The 22,373-nt window shown below is 49.2% G+C and overlaps 6 protein-coding genes across 6 annotated transcripts; 2 read left to right on the forward strand and 4 right to left on the reverse strand.

Annotated features, from left to right (window-relative positions):
- Positions 1 to 93: 93 nt before the first annotated feature.
- On the reverse strand, positions 94 to 1,841 carry FIESC28_00569 (uncharacterized protein; the record flags this gene model as incomplete). Its single annotated transcript, XM_031154720.1, has 3 exons — positions 94 to 574; positions 626 to 1,198; positions 1,249 to 1,841. 3 exons carry the CDS (start codon positions 1,839 to 1,841, stop codon positions 94 to 96), a joined length of 1,647 nt encoding a protein of 548 aa, XP_031021163.1.
- A 2,020-nt stretch (positions 1,842 to 3,861) lies between these two features.
- Positions 3,862 to 5,238, forward strand: FIESC28_00570 (uncharacterized protein; the record flags this gene model as incomplete). Its single annotated transcript, XM_031154721.1, has 3 exons — positions 3,862 to 4,041; positions 4,089 to 4,667; positions 4,717 to 5,238. 3 exons carry the CDS (start codon positions 3,862 to 3,864, stop codon positions 5,236 to 5,238), a joined length of 1,281 nt encoding a protein of 426 aa, XP_031021164.1.
- A 643-nt stretch (positions 5,239 to 5,881) lies between these two features.
- FIESC28_00571 (uncharacterized protein) lies at positions 5,882 to 7,635 on the reverse strand (the record flags this gene model as incomplete). Its single annotated transcript, XM_031154722.1, has 4 exons — positions 5,882 to 5,999; positions 6,058 to 6,443; positions 6,494 to 7,433; positions 7,511 to 7,635. 4 exons carry the CDS (start codon positions 7,633 to 7,635, stop codon positions 5,882 to 5,884), a joined length of 1,569 nt encoding a protein of 522 aa, XP_031021165.1.
- Positions 7,636 to 8,469: 834 nt separating this feature from the next.
- Positions 8,470 to 9,906, reverse strand: FIESC28_00572 (uncharacterized protein; the record flags this gene model as incomplete). Its single annotated transcript, XM_031154723.1, has 3 exons — positions 8,470 to 8,752; positions 8,805 to 9,475; positions 9,526 to 9,906. 3 exons carry the CDS (start codon positions 9,904 to 9,906, stop codon positions 8,470 to 8,472), a joined length of 1,335 nt encoding a protein of 444 aa, XP_031021166.1.
- Positions 9,907 to 10,827: 921 nt separating this feature from the next.
- Positions 10,828 to 14,000, forward strand: FIESC28_00573 (uncharacterized protein; the record flags this gene model as incomplete). The annotated part of the gene is made up of 6 exons (XM_031154724.1): positions 10,828 to 10,880; positions 11,031 to 11,149; positions 11,202 to 12,488; positions 12,535 to 13,763; positions 13,816 to 13,902; positions 13,995 to 14,000. 6 exons carry the CDS (start codon positions 10,828 to 10,830, stop codon positions 13,998 to 14,000), a joined length of 2,781 nt encoding a protein of 926 aa, XP_031021167.1.
- A 277-nt stretch (positions 14,001 to 14,277) lies between these two features.
- Positions 14,278 to 15,452, reverse strand: FIESC28_00574 (uncharacterized protein; the record flags this gene model as incomplete). The annotated part of the gene is made up of 3 exons (XM_031154725.1): positions 14,278 to 15,243; positions 15,296 to 15,362; positions 15,439 to 15,452. 3 exons carry the CDS (start codon positions 15,450 to 15,452, stop codon positions 14,278 to 14,280), a joined length of 1,047 nt encoding a protein of 348 aa, XP_031021168.1.
- Positions 15,453 to 22,373: the final 6,921 nt, after the last annotated feature.

The raw sequence follows: 22,373 nt of genomic DNA on the forward strand, positions 1-22,373 counted from the left end.
AAAAAAAAAAAAAAAAAAGGAATCATAACTCCAAACACCTGTACCTATGCTTCGTGTCATTAACATTGTGTCTTTCTGTGCACTTTCTCTTTTTTAGCCCACTACACCCAACGGCCCCTCAACGACTTCTTCCAAAGACGCCAGCGCCACAGCTGCTCCCATCAAGGAGCTCTCCTTTGCCGAAACAAGCTTGATTGTTCGAGTTTCGGCCTTTTCCTTTTGATCACTTGCTACCAAGTCATCCAAGTATGACTGGCAGCTGTCAAGGTAGCCTGGGTAGCTCTCAATGACTGCGCCGTTGTAGGCGACGGTTGTCTGGGCAAGATCACGGTCTGCCTCGGCGCTGTCCCGTTCAGGAGATCCTGGAGACAGAGTTTGGATAAACTTATCCTGGCTTTCAATGCGAAGATTCCAGAATGCGTGAACTCCGGTAGCAGCGAGCGCGCTTGAACGCTTGGAGATGAACGACGCTAGTTGCTTGAGCAATGCTAGGTCGGCTGTCGTAGGAGCATGGCTGGATGGGTGGCGAGAGGAGAACTGCTTGCGTGCCTCTTCAAGACCAGAGCTTGTATCCCTGTGCATTGTTAGTACCCTCGACATCGCTGAACAGCGTGACGGAACTTACTTCTCAATAATAGAAAGCGTCTCGGTCGAGAATGAATAAGGCTTCTGCAATGAAGCGGGAACCACGCCTCCGAAAGCCCCTGTTGTCTCGATGGCTTCAACAAGCGCAAGCCTGCAGATCTCGCCGAGATAGTAGCCACTGACCATGTGCTCTAGAGGCTGAAAGTCAGGTCGAGAGTGGTTTGCCAACAACTGCTTGTCCCATCTTGTCAAGGGCAAGATATCACGTCCCATCATGCTGATCTCGCTGTTGATAATAACGTGTGTCGCCTTCTCGAACCATTGAGGGGGACGTTGGCCGAACTTGACTCGTCCAATGGCTGATACAGGAAGGTAGGCAGCGAGGTTGACACCGGTGCCAAGGATAAGACCGAATCGTGTTGTAGGGTGGTTATACGACTCTGATAGTAAGCATGCACTTGAGTCGTTGACAATAGCTCGAAGTTCTACGTTAAGACCGCGGTTCAGACAAGCTGTTCGCACAATCTCTCCAAGGTCTTGGCCTAACAAGCCGTTGCATGCACAAAAGCCTTTGCCCATACCCTGCAGCTTGCCACCTGCCAGTGATGTTTGTCTAGAGAAAATGTCAGTGCTATATGCAAGCATCATTATGGATATACATACTCGATAGGGAAACTCCATGCCATCGACATGGGCAAAGGTCCATCAGATCTATCATGCTGCTCTAGCTCTGCTGAAAGGGTTTCCATTATCCTCTCCGCCATCCAATCGAAGAAAGCCATCCCCTCTAAAGCCTTGATATCGGGGCTGATGTAGAATTTCTGCGTGCTGATAATTTTACTCTGTTCCCCGATATTGGACATGCGACCACAGAGTTCCACCAATGCTACTCTGAGGGTTGAACCGCCAACATCCAAAGCTACAAAACGGCCGACTTCTGTGCCTCTTGGCAACTGGTGACTGTACGACGGCAGCATACATTCCATGTCTGTCTCAAGTCGTTCTAGAAGCTGTTTTCGCATGTTGCGAGATAGTTGCTGCAGACAATCTTGGGCGATAGGGTCGAGGAACAGAGATTCGGCCTCTTTAAGAAATTCTTGGATAGACCTGCGCGGCGTGTTACCAACTCGAGGTTTGCCGGTTGTGTCATGGCCCAGTGAACTGCTCCAGTAAGCCAAGAGAGACTGAACCAGTGATTTTCCTCGAAGGAGACTCTTGATGATAGCAGCCAAGAGCTTCTTTTGAAAAGTCGACATTTTGAGAAACGAGTGATTATGTTATGAAAGATAGTAACGAAGGAGGAGAGGGAAAGGGAGCCCGATTATCATGGGCACGACGGAAAGTAAATACCAAAGAGGATACGAAAAGAAGAGGCTGAAGGAGTCTGGTGTCGAAGGAACAAATGGGGTGAGGGTGAGGATGAGGGTGAGAATCTTACGCCCCAATGGACCTACTACTACTACTAGCAGGTGGAGAGAGAGTCTGATGGACAGGCACAAGTCCTGGATCGGTAACAGAGGCGAGATCTAGGTTGGGAGAAACGATACGGAGATGGGGAATAGAAACGGGCCACCTCTGATGGGACATGCCAAAAGTGACTTTTGACTGGGTCAGAAAGGATGGGAAAGAGGACGGAGTAGGGCGGAGGAGGGACTCGACGACGTTGCAAAGGAGGTTCGAGTCAAGTTGGATCCGGTCGAGTCGAGTCGTGGTTGACTTCTGTTTCAGTTCACGCTGTGTCAAGTCAAAGTAGTAAAAAGTAAGGTGGCATATCATATCCAGTTCAGTTCATTATGAGAAGAGAGGTACCTCTGTTGAGGGTTGATCATTGATGAGAAATTGAATTCAACGTCGCACAGCGCAACCAGGACAAGGACAAGGCGCCCGCTGATGCTGCTCAGGCGACACGCGACAACCGCCACCGGAGGTAAACACACTAAAGCAGGCGCTACAGAGCACATTGCGTGTACTGAAGTGAAAGTATACTTGTAATTGCTGTTGATTTGATTGAAAAGGCTTGTTGGGTCAGACTTTGAATGGTCTGGAGGATCTCTACCAAATGGGGGGAGTTGTAACGTTGCGTGTGAGTGCCCCGTGAGAAAGTGGATTGGGTGGTTCTTTTACGGGTGGGCTAGGCTACCTGGTAATGGACCTGTACCTAGCCTAGCACCTAGTCCCACCAACCCACCACTAAAGCATCACGTTTTGGGTAATTGTTAGTGCACCACTAGCACTGCATCTTTAGCCTCTCTCCATAAATATTACTCCAAGGGTTCATCTCATCTACGTACATGTTACCTTTCGACCCTCTTTCTCGTTACACTCGTTTCCATTAAACCTGGATATCACACCCGATCCCCAACCGGGGGAGGTAGCTATTCCATCGTATCGCCAAGAGGCGTAATTTGAAACAATCTGCCCTTCTTCGGTGCCTCTACCACTACCCTGGACCCTTGTGATTGTGACTGTCACCTTGAACAACGGTGCTTACCTACACATAATCAATCTCGGACTTTGATACCTCGGATTTGATTTCTAGATGGGGGCTAAAAACCATAAGCTTCTAGACCAATTAATACGATACGGTATAACTAACCACGAGGAGTAACTAACACGAGCAGGCTCTTGTCATATTGCCACCAAGTAAACAAGCGAATGCTTCCCTGCCCTTGATCTGATAACACGCTTCCAGGTTCCCAACGCTACCTTACATCGGAGCTAATGCCGGCTACTGCCTGTCATTATCTATCTCCGTCTTTAACCCGGAATGTCTTCAGAAGCTTCTGTAACTTGATCTCCAACCAATAGCAGTTCTTGTCGAAGCAGCCTTGACGACAACACCAGAAGCAGTACAGTGCGGGCTTCACGACAGTGTCAGAAGTTTTATCTGACGTCTACGGTAAACGTTTCATCCCCTCCATCATGATTCAGAGACAAGCATCGTGACTCTATGATACCTTACATGGCCACTGAGCGAAGTCGCTTGCTCCACGCTACGCCCTGGTTGGCAGAGGGAAGGTGGTAGGTGGCCGATCCCGTAGCGACTGCCATGATGCAACTACTCAGTAACTCTTTCTTGGTAATGACTTGCACCTTTCGGATTCATATGTTCTTCCTCATAAGCAACTGGCTCCTCCAGCGGGTGATCTCACTTCTTCAAAGCTCTACCCACCCATAAACCCCTACTACAATTCAACAACACTGACTATTACCTTCATCTATAATCATCACCACTTATAAAACGATTACAACTCCCCATCCCTTACATCTTACAACATGCGTCTTATCATCCGTGACGATGAGAATGAGGCGTGCAAGTATGTCGCCAATTACGTGGTGGAGCGTATCAATGCGTTCCAACCTACACCTGAGCATCCCTTCATCCTAGGCTTGCCTACAGGCTCTAGCCCTATCGGCGTCTACAATGAGCTCGTACGCAGATTCAAGGCTGGCGAAGTATGTCCTACATTGTCTCATATCGAACCATCATCTAACCACAACAGGTCTCCTTTGAGAATGTAGTCACCTTCAACATGGACGAATACGTCGGTCTTCCTCGAGACGATCCCAACTCATACCACTCCTTTATGTGGAAACACTTCTTCTCTCATGTCAACATCCATCCTTCCAACGTACACATCCTCAACGGCAACGCTGCCAGCCCAGAGGCCGAGTGCGATGCATATGAGAAGGCCATCAAAGACGCTGGTGGTATTGATCTCTTCCTAGCTGGCATTGGTGAAGATGGCCACATTGCTTTCAATGAGCCTGGATCTAGTCTTGCTAGCCGAACCAGGGTCAAGACACTGGCCTACGATACCATTCTTTCCAACTCACGCTTCTTTGACAACAATGTGAACAGGGTGCCGAGAATGGCATTGACTGTAGGTGTCCAGACGGTTCTCGAGGCGAGGGAGGTTGTTGTTATTATTCTGGGAGCTCGCAAGGCACTTGCACTACAGAAGTGCGTTGAACAGGGAGTCAACCACATGTGGTCACTATCCTGCCTGCAACTGCACCCTCATCCTATGATTGTGGTCGACGAGGATGCTACATTGGAACTGCAGGTCAAGACAGTCAAGGTAAGCACACACGTCCCTGCCGAATGAACCACCGCTAACAAATGAATAGTACTTCAAGAGTATCGAGAAAGTTGCGCGTGAGCAGGGATTCGAGCAGATTCTCCCCTCCAAAGTGCGAACTGGCAACGTCGCCATCCCTGAAACCAAGATCCATCGAGCTCAGAGCCCTGTGATCATTGCTCCTGAACCTATTGCCTCGCATCTTCTACGCGCAACACCTGCGGGAGACTACTCTATGAGAACACCTTCGCCCGATCTTTTGCCCGATCGCATGGCATCGCGTATTCCTGAACCGAACCTCAACCGCCGACTTACACCAAACCTTGAAGTTCAGACCGATGTTCCAAAGACAAAGGTTGATTTGATCGACAGCGCTGTCGCCATGTCTCCCGAGCATGTCGCCTCTGATTTACTTCAGCCGATGCCAGTAGACATTAAGACAATGCGGTCTCCTTCCCCTGACCTTGTTCCGGATCGCATGGCCTCGCGCATTCCCGAGCCAAATCTGAACCGCAGATTGACGCCTAACCCCGAACTGCAAAACAGAACGAACGCTGTTGGAGCTCACTGAGTAGTTGCAAGGAAATTGAGATGGGATGGCGGATATGTGGTAGAGACAGGTGGTTTTGTCTGCTCTATAGAGTTGCTTAGGATTGAGATTACCAGATTGTATCAATATGGATTAAAATAAATCAAGTTTAGCTGTTGAATAGGGAGTTACTTTCTGGTTAGTTGTAGATTAAGATACCCAGTGGTCATTTTGGATGGTTTGGGCGTTGGAGTGTGTGGTATTAAACCATTGGAGTGTGGTACATTCAATACACATTTTAAAACTGGAGATACCGATGTCACTTACTCTCCTTGCCATCGAGTGGTGTACTAAGGCAATCTATGCTTGTTACTAATAATCTTTTGAGTGATGAGTGAGTTAAGTAATGAGATCTATGCACTATTCATTCGGTGCATCATGACACAGAGCATTGTAACAGCTAGACATTGCATTATAGTTATAGGATACTGGCATCTCATCTCATGCCCTCAGTGATAGCCCTATCATCCACCATGAACTAGATCTGCTTCCCTATGAAATCGCTACCCAAGAATACTCCTCCCCTATGCCACCGTGTCAACAAAGCAAACCACACCAACTATAATATACAGCAAGAAGACTTTTCCAGCATTTCATAAACCATCTGTAGACCTTTCAAGATACATCAGTCTGATGCAAAGTATCGTTTGGCCTTGCTCTTGAGCTGCTGTGCCTTCATCTCGGGTGGCATGATCGTGTGATGCACCACGTGTGGCCGGTACACAGCATCCACAGGCGGCATCCTGGTCGAGGGTTAGTAACGTCTCAAGTGGGTAGAGACAAAAAAACATGGTAACGTACCAATCATCCACAGTTAATGGGAAGTATTCGTACAAGGGATCGGCGCCCTCGTCTGCAGGACTGTTTTCTCGATTTGCCCCCGATGTGGTATAACCTTTACCGGAATTGGGACTATGCAGCTCAGCACTGGAGCGGTTGGGACTTCTTTCGTCCTCGGACAGCGACAGATTGATCGGGAGAGAAGGGTTCTGGCGTGGAACCGAGTTTTTGCCGTTGTGAGCATTTGCTGCTTTGGCAGAATTGCTTGAGTCGCTGGACCAAGCTGGTATCGGGGGCCTGGTCATCGACGGTGATAAGGCAACCCGCTTTGCCGGATGTGGACTTGCACCCGGTTGAGGACTGGGCAGTGGGTGAGATAGCGACTGAGGGGTTGACCAGTCATTCGGCTGCTTATTTGTTAGCACTTTCACTCGACATATATGAAATCGGAACTTACTTGAAGATTACCGGCCGGAGGAAATCGCTGGGGAAAGTTTTGTGAATTTTCCCGTTCCAGCTTAAGTGTCGGATGGTCGAGATTTGATGTCGAAGTGCTTCTCCTCTCAAACCTCTTATCGCCCGTCAAAGGAACGTCTTTCCTGCTATCAAAGTTCCTGGGACTTCTACCTCTTACAATGACCGGCCCTGACTGTATCTCTGCAATCTTGACCAGTTCTCCGGTCTGCGTCTTGCCTAGTAGGCTTATCTTTACCACATAGTGTTGCTGCAAGCCCTTTCTTCGGCCATTGTTGGCAGTGGCATGCTTAAACTGGAGACGTTTCCACGATATAGGTAGAGAGATGCGATGTGCGTCAAGCTCCTGTCCTGACGTGATATCCAATGTGATAGTTGGCGGCGCTGTGACGGATTTTGAATCATCGCCGCCCTGAGGGTTGGCATTCTTCCAAGGTATTGATATAATTTCAGTTGCTTTGCCTTCGATAGATTCAATGGCTGCAATGGAAGCCAGTAGCTCAAATATCTGGATGTGCTGCCGCTGCTCGTTCACAATATTCCTAATTACCCGGGGCAGGGTAATCTGCCCTGAGCATTGCCATAGGTTACGCCGATAGCAGGTCAACTCTAATGGCCGCCCTGTGGCATCTGCTCCAAAGACGTCTTCGGCAACGAAGAACATACCATATAGCTCAGCAGTCATGCCGACCTCCACTAGCTGGTTGTTCTCGTTGAGAATAGTAGCGCTCGCGGCAGGGGCAGAAAAGCCGAGAAGCTTGTTGTCGGGCTCCTGCGGCGAGGACTCTTCATGCAATGCATCTTGCGTCTGAGGAGGCTGGAATTGTCGAGTCGAATATGAAAAGGGATCTTCAAATGTTGAGGAAAAAGCATCCAAGTCGTACGAACTGCCGAAAGGCAGAGTCTGCAGTGCAGCCCCATCTCTGTAGATCGATTGTCAGCTTCGACTGCCATTGTCCGAAATCTTGCGCGCGCGTCGCATGTGCGATGCAGTACGTACAGTAAGGACTCATCAAAAGTAATATCCTGATCAAAGACGTCTATACTCATACTCGTAGAGTGCGCTGATCCAAAATTCATCGCCATCGCTTCGCTGGAAGAGGCGCCAGTAGGCAGCCCCGACATTGAGTTGTAGGTGGACATGGCATTGTTCAGTTGAAAGGAACCGTCAAAGCCTCATTGGATCAAGTGCGCGCGGCGGGGAATGGAATAGCAACACAACGTGATCGCGCAAGTATGTGTAACGATGCAAAACGATCAGTATAAGCTGGCGACACCAGCGATGGCGGTTTTTATTTCCCCGGTACAGCGCCGAGGGTAGAAAAGGGAGAAAGAGTTGAAGCGACGAGCAAACAAAGTGCCCTGAGGTTAGAGTGAGCAGAGTAAAGATAGTTCGACTGGAGGAGAGCGGAGGGCGGAGAGTGTGGAGGCTGGACCTGGACCTGTCTTGCCTGTCCGCCCGCTGTATCGCAACTGTAGCCGTAGCCTGTGGAAGGTAGCGTTGTGGGGAGAGACCCACTGGGCTGGCTGACCCTTCCTGTTCTTGTCCATGGTTTCTTATCGTTGATTAGCATTCTGTTTTACAATTGGCCCGAGACGGAGAGCTCCATGTGAAGATAGAAGAGCTAGACCCCGCGACCAGCTTTGATCTGCTAAAAATAAGGACCTCGACGAATGCTGTATGGAAGGAGGCTTTTGTAGCGCTGTTTGCTATCACCAAATCGGCATCTCGTTGAAACAAAGACAAAATTTCAAACTCGATAAGATGTTAATAAAAAAGGTCGAACGAATCATATTTCTATTGATGCTTTTAATCAATGCTCCTTGTACGTTTTAAACCAGTCCAGAAACCTTTCTAACGCCAAATACTCTTTGGAATCTACCTCTCAATGCAGTCTTAATCTTTATTCTTATGATAAGCAAACAATGGTGACGCCACTGAACACCGACCAACATCATTTACTTCAACTTGCTCTCGTCAGCAGAGTCCAAAACTCTCTCACCAAACTTCCACACCTCATCAAGCACGAGGAATTCGCTTGATCCTCCAACTTCGTCCTGACTTCCAAGGCTGTCTGATAGAATCACCAGATCTGCATCAGCGCCGGATTCTAGCGTACCCTTGACCCCTTGCAAGCCGAGCATAGCTGCAGGTGTTGATGTCACGGCTCCAAGGGCCTGGGGGATGCTAGCTCCCGTCCATTTCATGAAGTTGTTGACACACTCGAGCAAAGTAATTGAGCTTTGACAAATTAGTTCAGCTGCAAGCCTTCTCATAGTGGATTGGTACTTACCTTCCGGCGATAGTGTCAGAGTTCTCGAGAAGAAGCTTAGAACCACGTTTAACGATATTGTTTGTCTTTCCCCCATTCGTCCAAGGATAAGCTCCATCAGGGAGACCTACAAGATGCATGGCATCTGTGACCAGGACGAACCCATCTGGATGAGCGCTGTAGGCAATTTTGATGGTTGTAGGATGTAAGTGGATTCCATCAGAGATGATACCGAAATAAGGTCGCGGCACGCTTTCGGCCTTGCCCAGAACCCCAAAGACTCCTGGGTTCCTGTGATGCAATGGGCGCATGGCATTGAAAAGGTGTGTAATCATCGTAGCACCCTTACTGACAGCCTGAGATGCCTCTTCGTATGTTGCTTCGGTATGGCCAATGGAGTAGATGATGTCTCTTGATGTAATCTCCGGAATCAGATTCATCATCTGTCCCCGTTCAGGTGCGGCAGTAATCATCTTGATGGGAATTGGAGACCCATCAGGCCCAGGGACCATATTTTCTCGACCATAGCATCGTTCGATGTCTTGGATAGATTGAGCTTCGGTGAGGACATTGGGATTATGGACTCCGTTCTTGGTAGGACTCAGGAAGGGACCTTCACAGTGAGCTCCGAGAGATTCGGCCCCGTGACCGGGGATCCGCAGTTCCCCGGACGGACCAAGGTACGGGAGGGCCTATTGGTAATTAGCTTCATGTACAATCGCCCCACCAAAACAGAACGCACCTTTTGGTATAATTCCGGTCGCTGGCTTGTGATGGTTGGGATGTAAGAGGTGACCCCTGTCCTGACCAGTAGGCGATTGACCTTTTGGATGTTTTTGCCATATTCGGTCATGTCATCGAGGAGGGTTGAGAAGTTGAACCCGAAGGCGCCATTGAGCTGACACTCGATGAGACCAGGAGCAATGATGCGCCCACCGAGATCAATAGTATCTTCAGGCATATTACGGCCACCGTAGAAGGATGCCTGGCTATCGACAATCTTGCCATTGGCCGAGCTGACCCAAAGGTCTTCCCAAACTAGATCGTTGCCTTTCAGCAACCGGCAGTTGGTAAACTTGGTAAGGCCATTTTTGGGCAGCGTCGGCGAGACTGCGATAGGCATGTTGAAGGATTGTAGGAGTGGTCTATAAAGAAGCGTTAGGTATTTTACTTGATGCTTGATGTTTTCGACTGTCGTGCTTGGCCTTTGCTTGGAGGCCCTAAGGACAATAATTCATATTCGAAACTGAGGGCGAATCGTGTTATACTAGTACGCCGAAGATCCCATCACCAGACCTGAAAAAGCCCTATCAAGGCGCCGAAGACGGCCACGTTTTCCTGATAGCACGATAAAACTTATCTCGTCATATCGTCATTGCGATTCAGTGACCGTGCAAGTTTGACCCAAATGAACGGTGCCATCGTCGAAACCACGAACAGAGACTGTGTGGGGAGGCTCAACCTGGTGTGGTATGGTCTGGTTCCCTTTGGGTATGTTGCTGCGCATATTGACAGACCAGGGTGCACTTGGGTACAAAGATCATGGCACCCGTCCATTTTGCCTCAGAATCCATTGCTCATCCTTACCTGGTTCAGTCTTTATTGACTCAACACAACGTGAAACTCGACTGCAGCCAAAGGCTTGCTTTGTTGCTGTTGTTCCATGTAACGTAACGTTTAACTGCTGGGGCGTCACTGCGTCAGTAACCGCCATAAAGAACAACCTCCACTGACAGAAGGACCAGGACCCCACTTACCACCTTCCCCAACCTCCCCTTGTACTGCACCGTACCTTCCACAAGCAGCCAATCAATATACACCAATCATATCAACCGAAGTTTAGGCGTTCGGCAACAGCCATTCCATTATGGCCCCTCCTGGGTCAGCATCGTCCTCGTCGTCGCGAGAAGGCTACCGTCATGCCAACGCATCGCATCGTTACCTCAGACTCAAACACGCGGGGCCATCGAGGGATGAGCATCGTCTTCACCACCAAAAGAGATCAAAGTATCATGTGACGAGGCCTCCTCGCCGCCCAACCATCATGGCCCATTCAGATAATAGCGACCTGGATCCATCATGGCAGGATCTCGACCGGTACGTACCCACTCCCGTGGTGGTCGGTCCAGTCCATCTCTCCAGACAATTAGATCTACCTCCACCCTTCGGCTCCGAAGCTCGGAGAATTTGAGTCAATTGGATCAATGTACGAAGTAACAGATCATGCTAACTGGTCCGGCCATGCAGTGCCATTGGGCAGATCCTCATCATGGGCTGGGATGGCACTGAAGTCACGCCCCAGATCAGGACCCTTATTGAGGACCACCACCTTGGGTCTATCATTCTTACTGCCAAAAACCTAAAATGTAAGTCTCCATCATGGAGCTTGGGCCATTCTATAGTACTGACCCTGTGAAGCTGCTCAGCAGACTGCTGAACTAGTCCAAGAGTTACAGACCATTGCAAAGAATGCTGGTCACTTACAACCTCTTCTCATTGCCCTCGACCAAGAGAATGGAGGTGTCAACAGTCTTTTTGACGAGGACTATGTCTGTCAATTCCCTAGCGCTATGGGTATTGCGGCTACTGGCCGAGCCGACCTAGCGTATGAGGTCACCAAGGCTACTGCAACTGAGATCTCGGCATGTGGTGTCAACCTGATGCTGGGTCCTGTCCTTGACGTTCTTAACAATGCTCGATATCAACCATTGGGAGTACGCGCTACCGGCGATGACCCCCAAGAAGTTTCTCAGTATGGCCTTGCTGCTCTAAGAGGAATTCGTGATGCAGGAATAGCCTCCTGCGGAAAGCATTTTCCATCATACGGAAACCTGAACTTCCTTGGCTCAAACCTAGATGTGCCTATCATTACTCAAACTCTAGAGGAGTTGAGTATCAGCGCTCTCGTCCCATTTCGCAATGCTGTTGCGTCGGGTAAATTGGATGCCATGTTTGTGGGAGGTTGTGGTATATCCAACCCATCTATGAACGTCAGTCATGCTTGTCTCTCTGAACAAGTTGTGGACGAACTGTTACGAGATGAGCTCGGATTCAACGGCGTTGCGATCTCAGAATGCTTGGAGATGGAGGCCCTCAGCCACGAGCTTGGTGTCCAAAACGGCGTTATTATGGCTGTTGAGGCAGGCTGTGACCTTGTCCTCCTATGTCGTGCCTACGAGGTCCAGCTTGAAGCTATCAAGGGCCTCAAACTGGGCTATGAGAACGGAATCGTCAGTAAAGAGAGAATCTTTACGTCTTTGAGAAGGGTACTCAACCTAAAATCGACATGTACCTCATGGGAAAAGGCCCTGAACCCCCCAGGCATTTCTCTTCTTTCCCAGCTTCATCCATCTCACCTTGCGCTGTCACTCCGCGCCTATGACGACTCAATAACAATCATTCGAGACAAGGAGAAGCTCATTCCGCTCACAGCATCTATGCACCCAGGAGAAGAGCTCCTATTGCTGACACCCTTAGTCAAACCACTTCCTGCATCTTCTCTCACAAAGAAACTACTCGCTGCTAAGGATGGCCAAAGTCAAGCAGAAGGCCCGCACGAGATGTGGACACATAATGATGGCCGCGACCGCCGCGCAATTCTAAGCGGAGAGGGTGTCTTTCGAGAGTTCGGCAAGTCACTTGCCAGAGCTCGTAATGAGAAACTGCTCCACACCAGCTATACGGCTAATGGAGTTCGTCCAGGTAGTACTGTTGTCCTCCGTTGAATGTATGCCTTTCTGACCAGCTACAGTACATGAAAACCTCATTCACAGAGCCTCTTGCATCATCATTGTCACCGCTGATGCCAATCGAAACCTATACCAAGCTGGCTTTACCAAACACGTTGACATGATGTGTTCCATGCTGCGCACTAGAGGCCAGAAGAAGCAACTGATTGTAGTCGCGGTCAGCTCTCCCTATGATTTTGCTATGGACAAATCAATTGGTACATATGTCTGTACCTTTGACTTCACCGAGAGCGCTTTGCATGCCCTTGCGAGGACACTGGTGGGAGAGATTGCACCACTTGGTACACTTCCGGGAACGTTGCGGAAGAGCAAAAAGGTGGTCAAATCGAGACAACACTGGCTGGTGGAGGAGTATAGCTCCGGGCGTGACGCATCAGGGTTGAACGACCTTCTTCGAGCTGTCCACCGAGCAAGCGCACCAGATCTGCAGTTCTTACGTGCAACGACAGCTGCGTCCTTCCAACTGAACAACCCTAACATTGTCGAGTCGCACTTTGTTGTCAGAAACAGTAGCACAAACGCTTTGTATGGCTTTGCTGCTACTTATTATGTTCACGGGGTCGGTATCCTGGGCGGCGTCTTTGTTGAGCCTACCAAACGTGATGTGTCTATCGGAAGGTCTCTTCATCGACGAGCACTCAGGAGCCTTGTGCAGCACCGAGGAATCAAGCAAGTGCAGATTGGCTCGTCGTTCCCCGGTGTCTTCCTTGGCATCCCTGTTGATGTCGAGGTAAACACAATTAAAGAATGGTTCACAACCAGCGGCTGGGATGTTCAGTTTCTCCGCCGCGTTTCAAACATGATTATTCAAGACCTAACAAACTGGTCCGCTCCTGAGGGCTTATCTCAAAGCATCCAAAGAGTGGGTATAAGTTTTGATCTAATCCACGATTTAGATCATGCGGATGGCGTGCTGAGCCATGTACGTAACCACGCAAGCCCAGAGGTTTTGGAACTGTATCGCCATGCATTGTCAGAAACGAAGTTGAGCGGGATCGTCCGAGCCAAAGATGCTTCAGGTAATCTACTGGGCACAGTGATTGTTTGCAATCCGCATAGCCATTTGGAAACTCACTTTCCGTCTTTGAAGTCCCGCTCTGAGCACATCAGCGGTATCCTCGCTCCAGTTGTATCCTCTATGCCACTGGCAACTCTTACTTTGCAGGGCCTGGCGTTTATGGGCGTTCGTCAAGCCAGGAATCACAAAGCGACGAAGGCTGTATTGGGATCGGTAAGCTATCGATTGTCGTTGTTGGAACTCGTGGTTTACTAATGCATCTCAGGTTGTGGATGATGGCACCGAGTCTTTGACAGCCATGGGCTTTGAGACACTCCAAGCGTTCGAGGAGATCACCAACTCTCCAGAGAATGTAAGTCACCTACACTACTAGATTGAGGCAGCAACTAATCAGAAGCAGTTTTCAAGTCTAGTATGAAATATCCATTGATTCGTTGCGTATAGTTGTGATGAAATTGCTTGGAGTTGGAAAATATGGGTGACCTATATTATACTTGACTTTCTATAACTGCATGCTTTGATGACGCTTAATCCTTTATATGACATCTTAACGATTTGATTACCAACCTATAATTTCTATAATTTATTTCCATCTTTGGCCAAAAGCGCCTGGGTGTTCTTCACCATCGTGATCCGGTGAAAACAGGAAATCAGCCCACACGATGAGGCAGTGACGGCTGCTATGCGACGATTTCCTTGTTACCTAAATTGGTAGACCGTCCTACCATTACAGCTTGCCCTTGATGTCTTGTTTTCTCATGGCTTGGGCAGATCTTAAGAGGGCATACAAGCTCTGTAATCTCGGCATCTCAACACCTCTGGCCCTTGCGATTCTCACGGGATTGCCCAAGATCACCTCGAGCTCGAGCGGCTTGCCAGCTTCCCAGTCCAGCAACATACTTGGCCTGGCACCCTTATTGCGCGCCGTACTCTCGATGATCTTCTCCGGTTTGGCCATACTATCCGGGAAAGGTCGACCCAAGATCTTTGGCACGGCATCGCGGATCTCGTGCATCACGCCGGATAGATGTCGCTGCAGTTCGTCATCTGCGACCATATCCGCGTTGCCGCGACCTCCGGAAAGAACAGCTGAAGGGTTCATAGCTGCGTTGATACAGAGCTTATGCCATCGCACAGTCTGAAGACCGACTTCATCATGAGGATCCACGTCTTTGATACCGCCTAGGTCTGACCACCAACGGTGCAGCGCCTCAGTTGACTCTGTTCCGCGGCGACCTAGCTCCGAGTCTTGCGAGGCCAGGCCATCTGTGTAAGGTCCAATACTGATACGTGTCCAGCGGTTCTGGCGAATTGTACCAGGAGAAGTCTGCTCTGCGCTGATAACCGTAACAGCACTGACGATGGGGTTGTTGGGGAATCGTTTCCTGAAGGGCTCTTCCACGCCGACACCGTTCTGGATGAGAACGATGCAAGACTTTGGACCGACCAGAGGCTCGATTATAGAAGAGTCATCGCTGATATCTGGAAGAGCTTTCGTTGTTACAAAGATATAGTGCCAATCTCGCTTTCCGCCCGATGAACTGGCAGCAGCAGCGGCATCAATAGATGGGAATGCCGCGTCTGGGTTGAAAGTGTAGTCGCCGAAGCTTCGCGTTTGAAGCTTCACGCCATCCTTCTCAATAGCAGCATAGTTTGAGCGCGCTACAAGAGAAACATGGATGTTTTGCGATGGCTATTACGATGGTTAGTTGAAGTGCGCTACTCATGCGACAAGGAGACGTTACGTGATGGAGTCGCGAAGCATAGAAACAACCGACGGCGCCAGCGCCAATGAAGATAATATCAACACGACTACAGATGGGTCATCATGTTAGTACTCTATTGTGGAATTGACATATACGCGATTGAACGGATGGCCTCTTCTTACCTATTGTCTGCCATGATGACGATATATGTTTACCTTGAGGCTTTGTTTACGTTATTGGTGGAGTAACGAATGAATCGGGCTGTTACTGCAATCGAGATACAGCTAATTCTCCAATGGATACTTCAGTAATTGTGGTGCTGCAGAGTCAAGTCTGGTTTCTTTGATACCAGTATACAAAGTCAGGGAGTTGGTTACAGGAGTCTTCCTCTGACAAGTTACAACCAACCCCTCCTCCACTTTTGCCTTTGCCACGGCACCGAGGTCCATGCCGTAACAGTAACAGTAAAGTAACGGGAGGCTGGAATTGGAAACTGGAAACTGGGGATTGCTGGAGCACACCATCGATACCCAGGTCAGCCAAGCTTATGGTATCTTGTTATTTTCAGTATGAACACCGTATGAACCGCTGTTAGTTTCTCGATCAGTCATTTCAGAAGCCCACAATAGAAAGTCCGTCTGCTTGGCCCTTTACGTCGAGCGATCGGCCATATGTAACTGCCTGCAGTAGCTGTCATAACAGCAGCAGCCTTTATTCGTTCGTCTGTAGATGATTCGGTTGGGTATCAAGCATCAGCATCAGCAGCAGCAGCAACCATCTCATCAATTCGCTGATCGACCACCACCTGCTGTATACGGCTCTGCTCTTCATCGGACTCGGCCGTGGTTTCTCACATCACAGCATCCATTCTTGTGAGACGTAGATTGACCCAAACAGATGCACTGCATGAAGACAAAGTCACACTCCCCCCATCTGACAGTTTCGCATTTAGACTCCCAGTTCTCGCTCCGATAGACCGTTTTACGCGACGGAAGAGGGAAAGCAAATAGTCTTGATTTAGCCCGTATACTTCCTTACGTCGTCAGCAGGGCATGCATATTCAAACAAGGCAAGTCATCAATGGAAAATAAGTATCCGTAATCAATCAATCAATTGTTAAATCAACGGGAGCTATGCCTATACAACCCCCAATCTGCCAATCGGTCACGCCGTTCGCCCGGCTCGGAACACCCCGCCGATCGTTGATCATCAGGTTTGGGTTGTCGCTTTGGCTTTGGCGGGTGAGATTTCACGTTCGACAGATAGTTGAACCCTTTTGCATGGCCTGGACCAACGGCCTTGATCACTAAATCCCACGCGACTGAAGCCACGTCGACGATGCAGGGAATGGAAGCATCGCAGGGCAAGCCAAGCTCTGGTGACCCAGGCCGGCTAGCCAATCTATCAACTGCCGGTTGAAGAAATATCCAATAGTTGCAAATTGACGGGGCATAGTAGCATACCATAGGGATAGCGTGCCACTGCCGTCGTAAACTACCGGTCGTATATCGACTTGACTTCATATGATCAAACTACAAAGATACTAGTGATGGGTATTGGTATGTGCCTACAGCTGATTCCCGGCCTCTCAAAGAGATCAAGACGACTTCTAAAAGCCGGGTGCCCAGCAACGAGTTCAGATTTATCTATGCCAGAGCAAAAACATCCAGGTCTATGGAGAGCAGACACTGAATGCCGATTACCACGCCGAGAAGAATCTCAACGCGGTGACTGGCAAAACATCACATCACGCGAAAGCTGCTCAAAGGTTGGTTAGTATCATATAGTAGCAAGGGTGTGCATAGCACTTGATCTATAGTTTAAGATCCTGTGAAATGATGCCATCAAGCTTCGCACCGACACGCGATTTGCGTATTGAAGCTCTGTCATCCCATCCCAGCCCTGCCAGAAAGGGTCTACCGTAGGGGCACACTCGACTCAGAATGCACCTGACACAACGGTAGCGGCAGCGGCCGCTTCCCAGACATACAAGACAATACTTGACCCGAAGGCCAAAACCATGACGCAACGAAGGAATCGAGCTTGCTAGGTTATTATAAAGCGATGTATGTGAGGGTTGCAGCAGCTGTCGGGGATCAGCGATGCTGATGGATGGTAGAGTATCTCGTGGCGCGCCCAGCGAGATGGAAGGGTATGTATGGTAAGAAAAGATATGGTAGGCAACGCAGGTTTTTGTGTGGTTGCAAAGGTAAAAATTTTCTGCCTGTGAAAGATATGCTCGAGTTTTGATTTTGCAATTTGGCAAAGTCAGCGCGTGGGGGTATTTTGATTGCCCGGTCACCGATCGGCCAATCAGAGATAGATGTGGCTTGGACCTAAGCATAGCCAATAGACGCTCCAATCCAAAGCAAGGCGCCGCACTTGAACCAATCAGACAACGGCGCATTCGACTTGCCTTTTACGGTCACGATGGAACGGTCCAGCGGCCCCAGTTCATCCATGGCTTCATGGTCGACTGCATTGCAACTCTCCATACCCATGGTTATGGATAGCCAGTAATACCTTCTGCTACGTGAAGATATATGGACCTTGACGAAAAGCCGGCCCGTTTGGAGGTTCCTTTCCTTTCCTTTCACTCTTGTCCACCAACAACCGCGGCTTGCCATGATATACCGAGAGCCATCGATCACAATCGTGCCTGTGATGTGCTGTCAGCTGTCTGTGCCTGATGGGACAGACGAGGCTGTGACAACACAGTTACATAATGTCATATGTACGCAACTTGTCTTGTCTTGTCTTTTGTAAAAATTGCAAGCATGTGCGTGCCCATTTCGATCCATTCCCTTCTTGACTTGGTTGGTGTCTCCTGGCGCTTAAACCGTTCAAAACTATCGTCAACTTAGGGCTCGTTTTTCGTTTCATTTCGCACCGAGCCTCATAATGTCAGTTGGTGGAAATTGACCCCGAGTCTAACAAGCAAAGGCTTTATCCGTAGAGGCTCCTGACCGGGGCGACCCTCACCCTCTGCTTGCGCTGACCTGAGACGAGGAGATTGGCTATGGATCGAAGCAGATGCGGCTAAAGAGAAGCGCCATCGCAAATGTCGACGTGCAGATGGAGTCCAACACTCATTAGGAATCGCGCGTGCAGAGCTACCGATGAACGGCGCAGATGAGCCCCATCACCAACAAACACAAAATGTAATAGACTGACTGTCAGAATTGTCCGTGCTATTAGTGAACACGGCTCGGTCAACAAATACCTATGTCGGTATCCTATAGGCGAATCTTCATTCCTTGCTAAGTGGAAGTGGAAGCGAAACCTCATTTGCCAAATGACAATCCGTCGGCCAAGGTCTCTGACGCAGATCAGCAGTATTTGGCCAAATGCCATATGCTACGTGGTAATTATCATGGACCGATCATTCAACTCCACTCTGAACATGGGGAAGAAACTTGCCTAAAAAGCACAGATCTTATTAGAAAAGCCGAGGATTGAAACCGCAGGGTCCATGATGGGATGGGTACCGTCGAGTACTGTAGCAACCTGTGCGTAGCGAGTAGCGACCAACAATTGCATCCAACAGAGGATTTTGCTGAATATGCACGAGCTGGCACATCGGCTAGTTTTGCTGCGAGCAATGAGAGACCACCTTGACAGGCTGGTCCAAGCTCCCTACATTGTACTACCACGACGCAGGGGCGCAGGCTTCTAGAAAAGCAGCTGGAACTCACAGCAGCAGATCAAGGGTCGGGGTGTGTGCGAGGCAGAGACAACCCGAAATCCTGTTTGGGGGAATTCACTGTGATGCCAAGAGCCAATCATGTCGATATATAAAGATGCGGGATGGTGGGGGTAGAGCTTGGGGCCCCGATGGGATGTCTGGAGTTTTAGACAAGCCCAGACAAGGATTCCGGTCCGTTTTCGAGTGACTTGGGGAACTGTGCAAGCCCGGGATATCCAGCACTGTCCTGACTTGTCATGACATGACATGGCATGGCATGGCTGAGGTCGGTTTCTCATGTTGATCAGTGCTAAATGTGACTGTAAGAGTGAATGGCTGATTGTTGTTTCAAACTGCCATATCTTCCAATTGCAAATTGACAGCAAGCCTGTTTCCATCAGTTAGCCTGTGACTGATAATGGCGGTGTCAGTGTAACCAGGTAAAACCTGGAGGCTTGTGGGTTCCTCTACTGCATCGCACCTCTTGTTTGGCGACTAAAGAGCCGAAGTCACACAGCCGCAAAGTATCAAGTTTGAAGAAAATCCAGAAATGGTCCTCGCCTTGACAGCTTCATGAAACGATTGGTATCAGGCATTTTGAACAGAAACTATCTGTGTGGAGAGTTGTTGGTAGAATGCCGATCTATAGTGGACCAAAAGGCTGTATTTAATTCCTCTCACATTTGATAGTCGGTAGGTGTATATCACGAACAATGAGACCCAAGCTTCCATGACCTATTTCCCAATATGTAATCATGATGCTCAGGATGTTGTCAGCTGAATCAACTATCCCTGCTTGGTCACTGCTGTTCTCCATACCTGCAATTAAGCAAGTCACAAGTGACATTGACAGATGCAAGTAAGAAGCAGGCAGGTGTGGTACAGACCCTGCGTGAGCCTCGTGGAGTGGACGCATACAGGTAAGGGTCTGCTAATCGAACACTACAACAGAGGTCATCATGACCGGTACCTGCGTGGAGTCCCTGACATTGCATTTGTTGCGGTCAAGCAATGACTCTTCTTCTCAACTCTCATCTTGAAAATAAGTTTGATACCCCATACACGTGGGCAGACGGCGTGGAGATCATAGATCTATATCCTCCTAGGCGGTCTGATAGATAACTTCCGAAGCTTGCTCGGTATCCCACTCCAGCGCGGCTGTCGCTTTTGGCGGCTCCAGAATTTCTTTGGATGTTAATTTAGCAACCAGTTTGCGGGGCCAAAACTGTCATTTCCTGTTCTGGTCCTTGTATGAAGGACTTGATTCATCCGCTCTTGGTATCTCCGGCGAAAAAGGAAGCGAAGGGTGAAAACAGGACAATGACTTGCCGCTATTGTTAGCGAGATGATCGGTATAGTCTAGTTTCTGTGGCCATTCGCTTGTGAATAGTGACTGATGTCCATATGCTCAGTAGGTCTCAACATCGATGGATGATCAGTGGGTGTAAGCCAGTTTGGTCATAGTTGGCAGTGATGAACTCTCTATGCATATAAGTCAGCAGGTACGTAGCCAAGAAGACAGTACTACAGCGAAAGTAACCAACGGAGTGATAGCATAATGGATCCCTTCCATTACTATCAATGATTCGGTTGGTGCTGTCTTGTCTAGGTCACGGCGTTTGTGTATTGCTTGCCATGACCGGCAATAAACATCTGCTATGGAGTGCAAAGGAGGATCGCGACTAAGAGACTGGGGTAGTAAAAAGAACCGGGGCTCAGCCGACTGTGCATTGTGTTCGTGAAAAGCCAACAACGAAAGACAACGCCTATGGCAAGTCGACCACAGCCGCGGGCTGGAGGAAGCAACAAAAGTCATTCAACCCATAAATATTCGACGATTATGAGTCGTCGTCGTGTATAAGCCATCTCAATTTACAAAGGCAAGCTCCCGGCACCCGCTCGCCCGCACTTTCCCGTCGGGATCCGTGCATCGCGGGGGAAGTTGGGGAAATGCTGTCAACTGAACTGCAGGATGCGCATGTCACAAGCACACAGCTAAGACGCAAGTCTGCCGCACCTCGGAGTGTATCCGTTTCTATGGATTCCGTACGGAACGAATCGAACCCGACAGGATTGGACGCGCCACCGGGCGGAGACGGATGTTGTGTAATGCTGATGATGCGAAAAAGTCGACGATGCCACTGGATGAACGGAGGATGTCTCAGCCACCCGTCCAGCACACGCTGAAGCACTGCAGAATGTCTGCAGTCACTGCCCTGGGTAATAGAGCATAGTCTATCGAATTCGCTGTTATTCACCGTCGGCCATGATATCCGTCTGGGCTTGAAATGAACGATGAAGCACCGTATAGTCCCCGAAAGATTATTCCAAGATAGGCAGTCCGACAGGGAAATAAGAGGCAAGGCTACGAATAGCATCGGCGAATCTCTAGAGCCAAGACTATTCAGTCTGTAAGTGTAAGACCCAATACCTACCCCTGGATCAGCGGTCTGCACACAAGTGCGCTTGTCATAGTACGTAGCAGTGTAGCACGGTCGGTGCTTAATTTGGCTTGGGGGCACCCTTGACCAATGATTTGCAGGGTCCACGAGGGTCTTTGGAGAGTTATCCTGAGACAATGCAGCTTGTTGGTCAATCTTCTCTGTCTGCATACGCCTTCTCGAAATTCCACAGCACGCACAAAAGAAAGCCCAGCGGCTATACATAGCCCGGTATGCCTGTAGTGGAATAGGTGCAAGTGAATAAGCTGGGGCGCTGGGGCTTTGTGGATTAAAAGATCCGGGATATCTGGGCATAGAGAGCTTCTGACAGTCTGGGCCTTGATCAGAAGGCGTCGCGTGAACTCTAGACAAGGGGTATCAGGTATGATGATGCTGTTGCCTGCGCGAGAATGGAGTCAGCAATATTCGAGTGGAAAGCGACGTACCAAGCAGCAAATGAAGGAACAATAAATAAGTACGGAGAAGCGGGAACATGCCCTGTGCACAATAAGCTCCGTGTAATTATGTGCCAGTTTGAAGAACAAGATGTACATTAGCAAGTCGCTGATCGGTAATTCAGCCGGCCAATTCTGTATACGCGTCTCCGGAGTCGCTGGTCGGTAGAAGCAGAGCCGCGGCGTTACTGTTTCTGCCAAGCATTTAGTCAAGACACATCAAGAATCATTCACCAAGAATTCGTAAATCTAAGACAAATTTGTGGATGTACGCGAACATCAAGCGCGCCCTATCAAAAGAGTTGGAGTAGTTTGATGCAGGAGGATGTTGATAGGTGGAGCTGTAGTGCAGCAGTTCAAAGTGCAATCACTCAGCCTGATCTAATACGGTGCTTGCGTACAGTGTGGCACGGTGCATCGCAGCGGCACAGACAGAAGCCTTGCCTTGCATTGCATTTACATCCGTTGCACTTCCATTCATTATGGAGATTGTACGGGTAATAATGAGATGAACTAATTATTACCTGATATAGTTA

Source organism: Fusarium coffeatum, assembly GCF_003316985.1.
Source record: "Fusarium coffeatum strain FIESC_28 chromosome Unknown BRIP53273_contig_15, whole genome shotgun sequence".
NCBI lineage: Eukaryota > Fungi > Ascomycota > Sordariomycetes > Hypocreales > Nectriaceae > Fusarium > Fusarium coffeatum.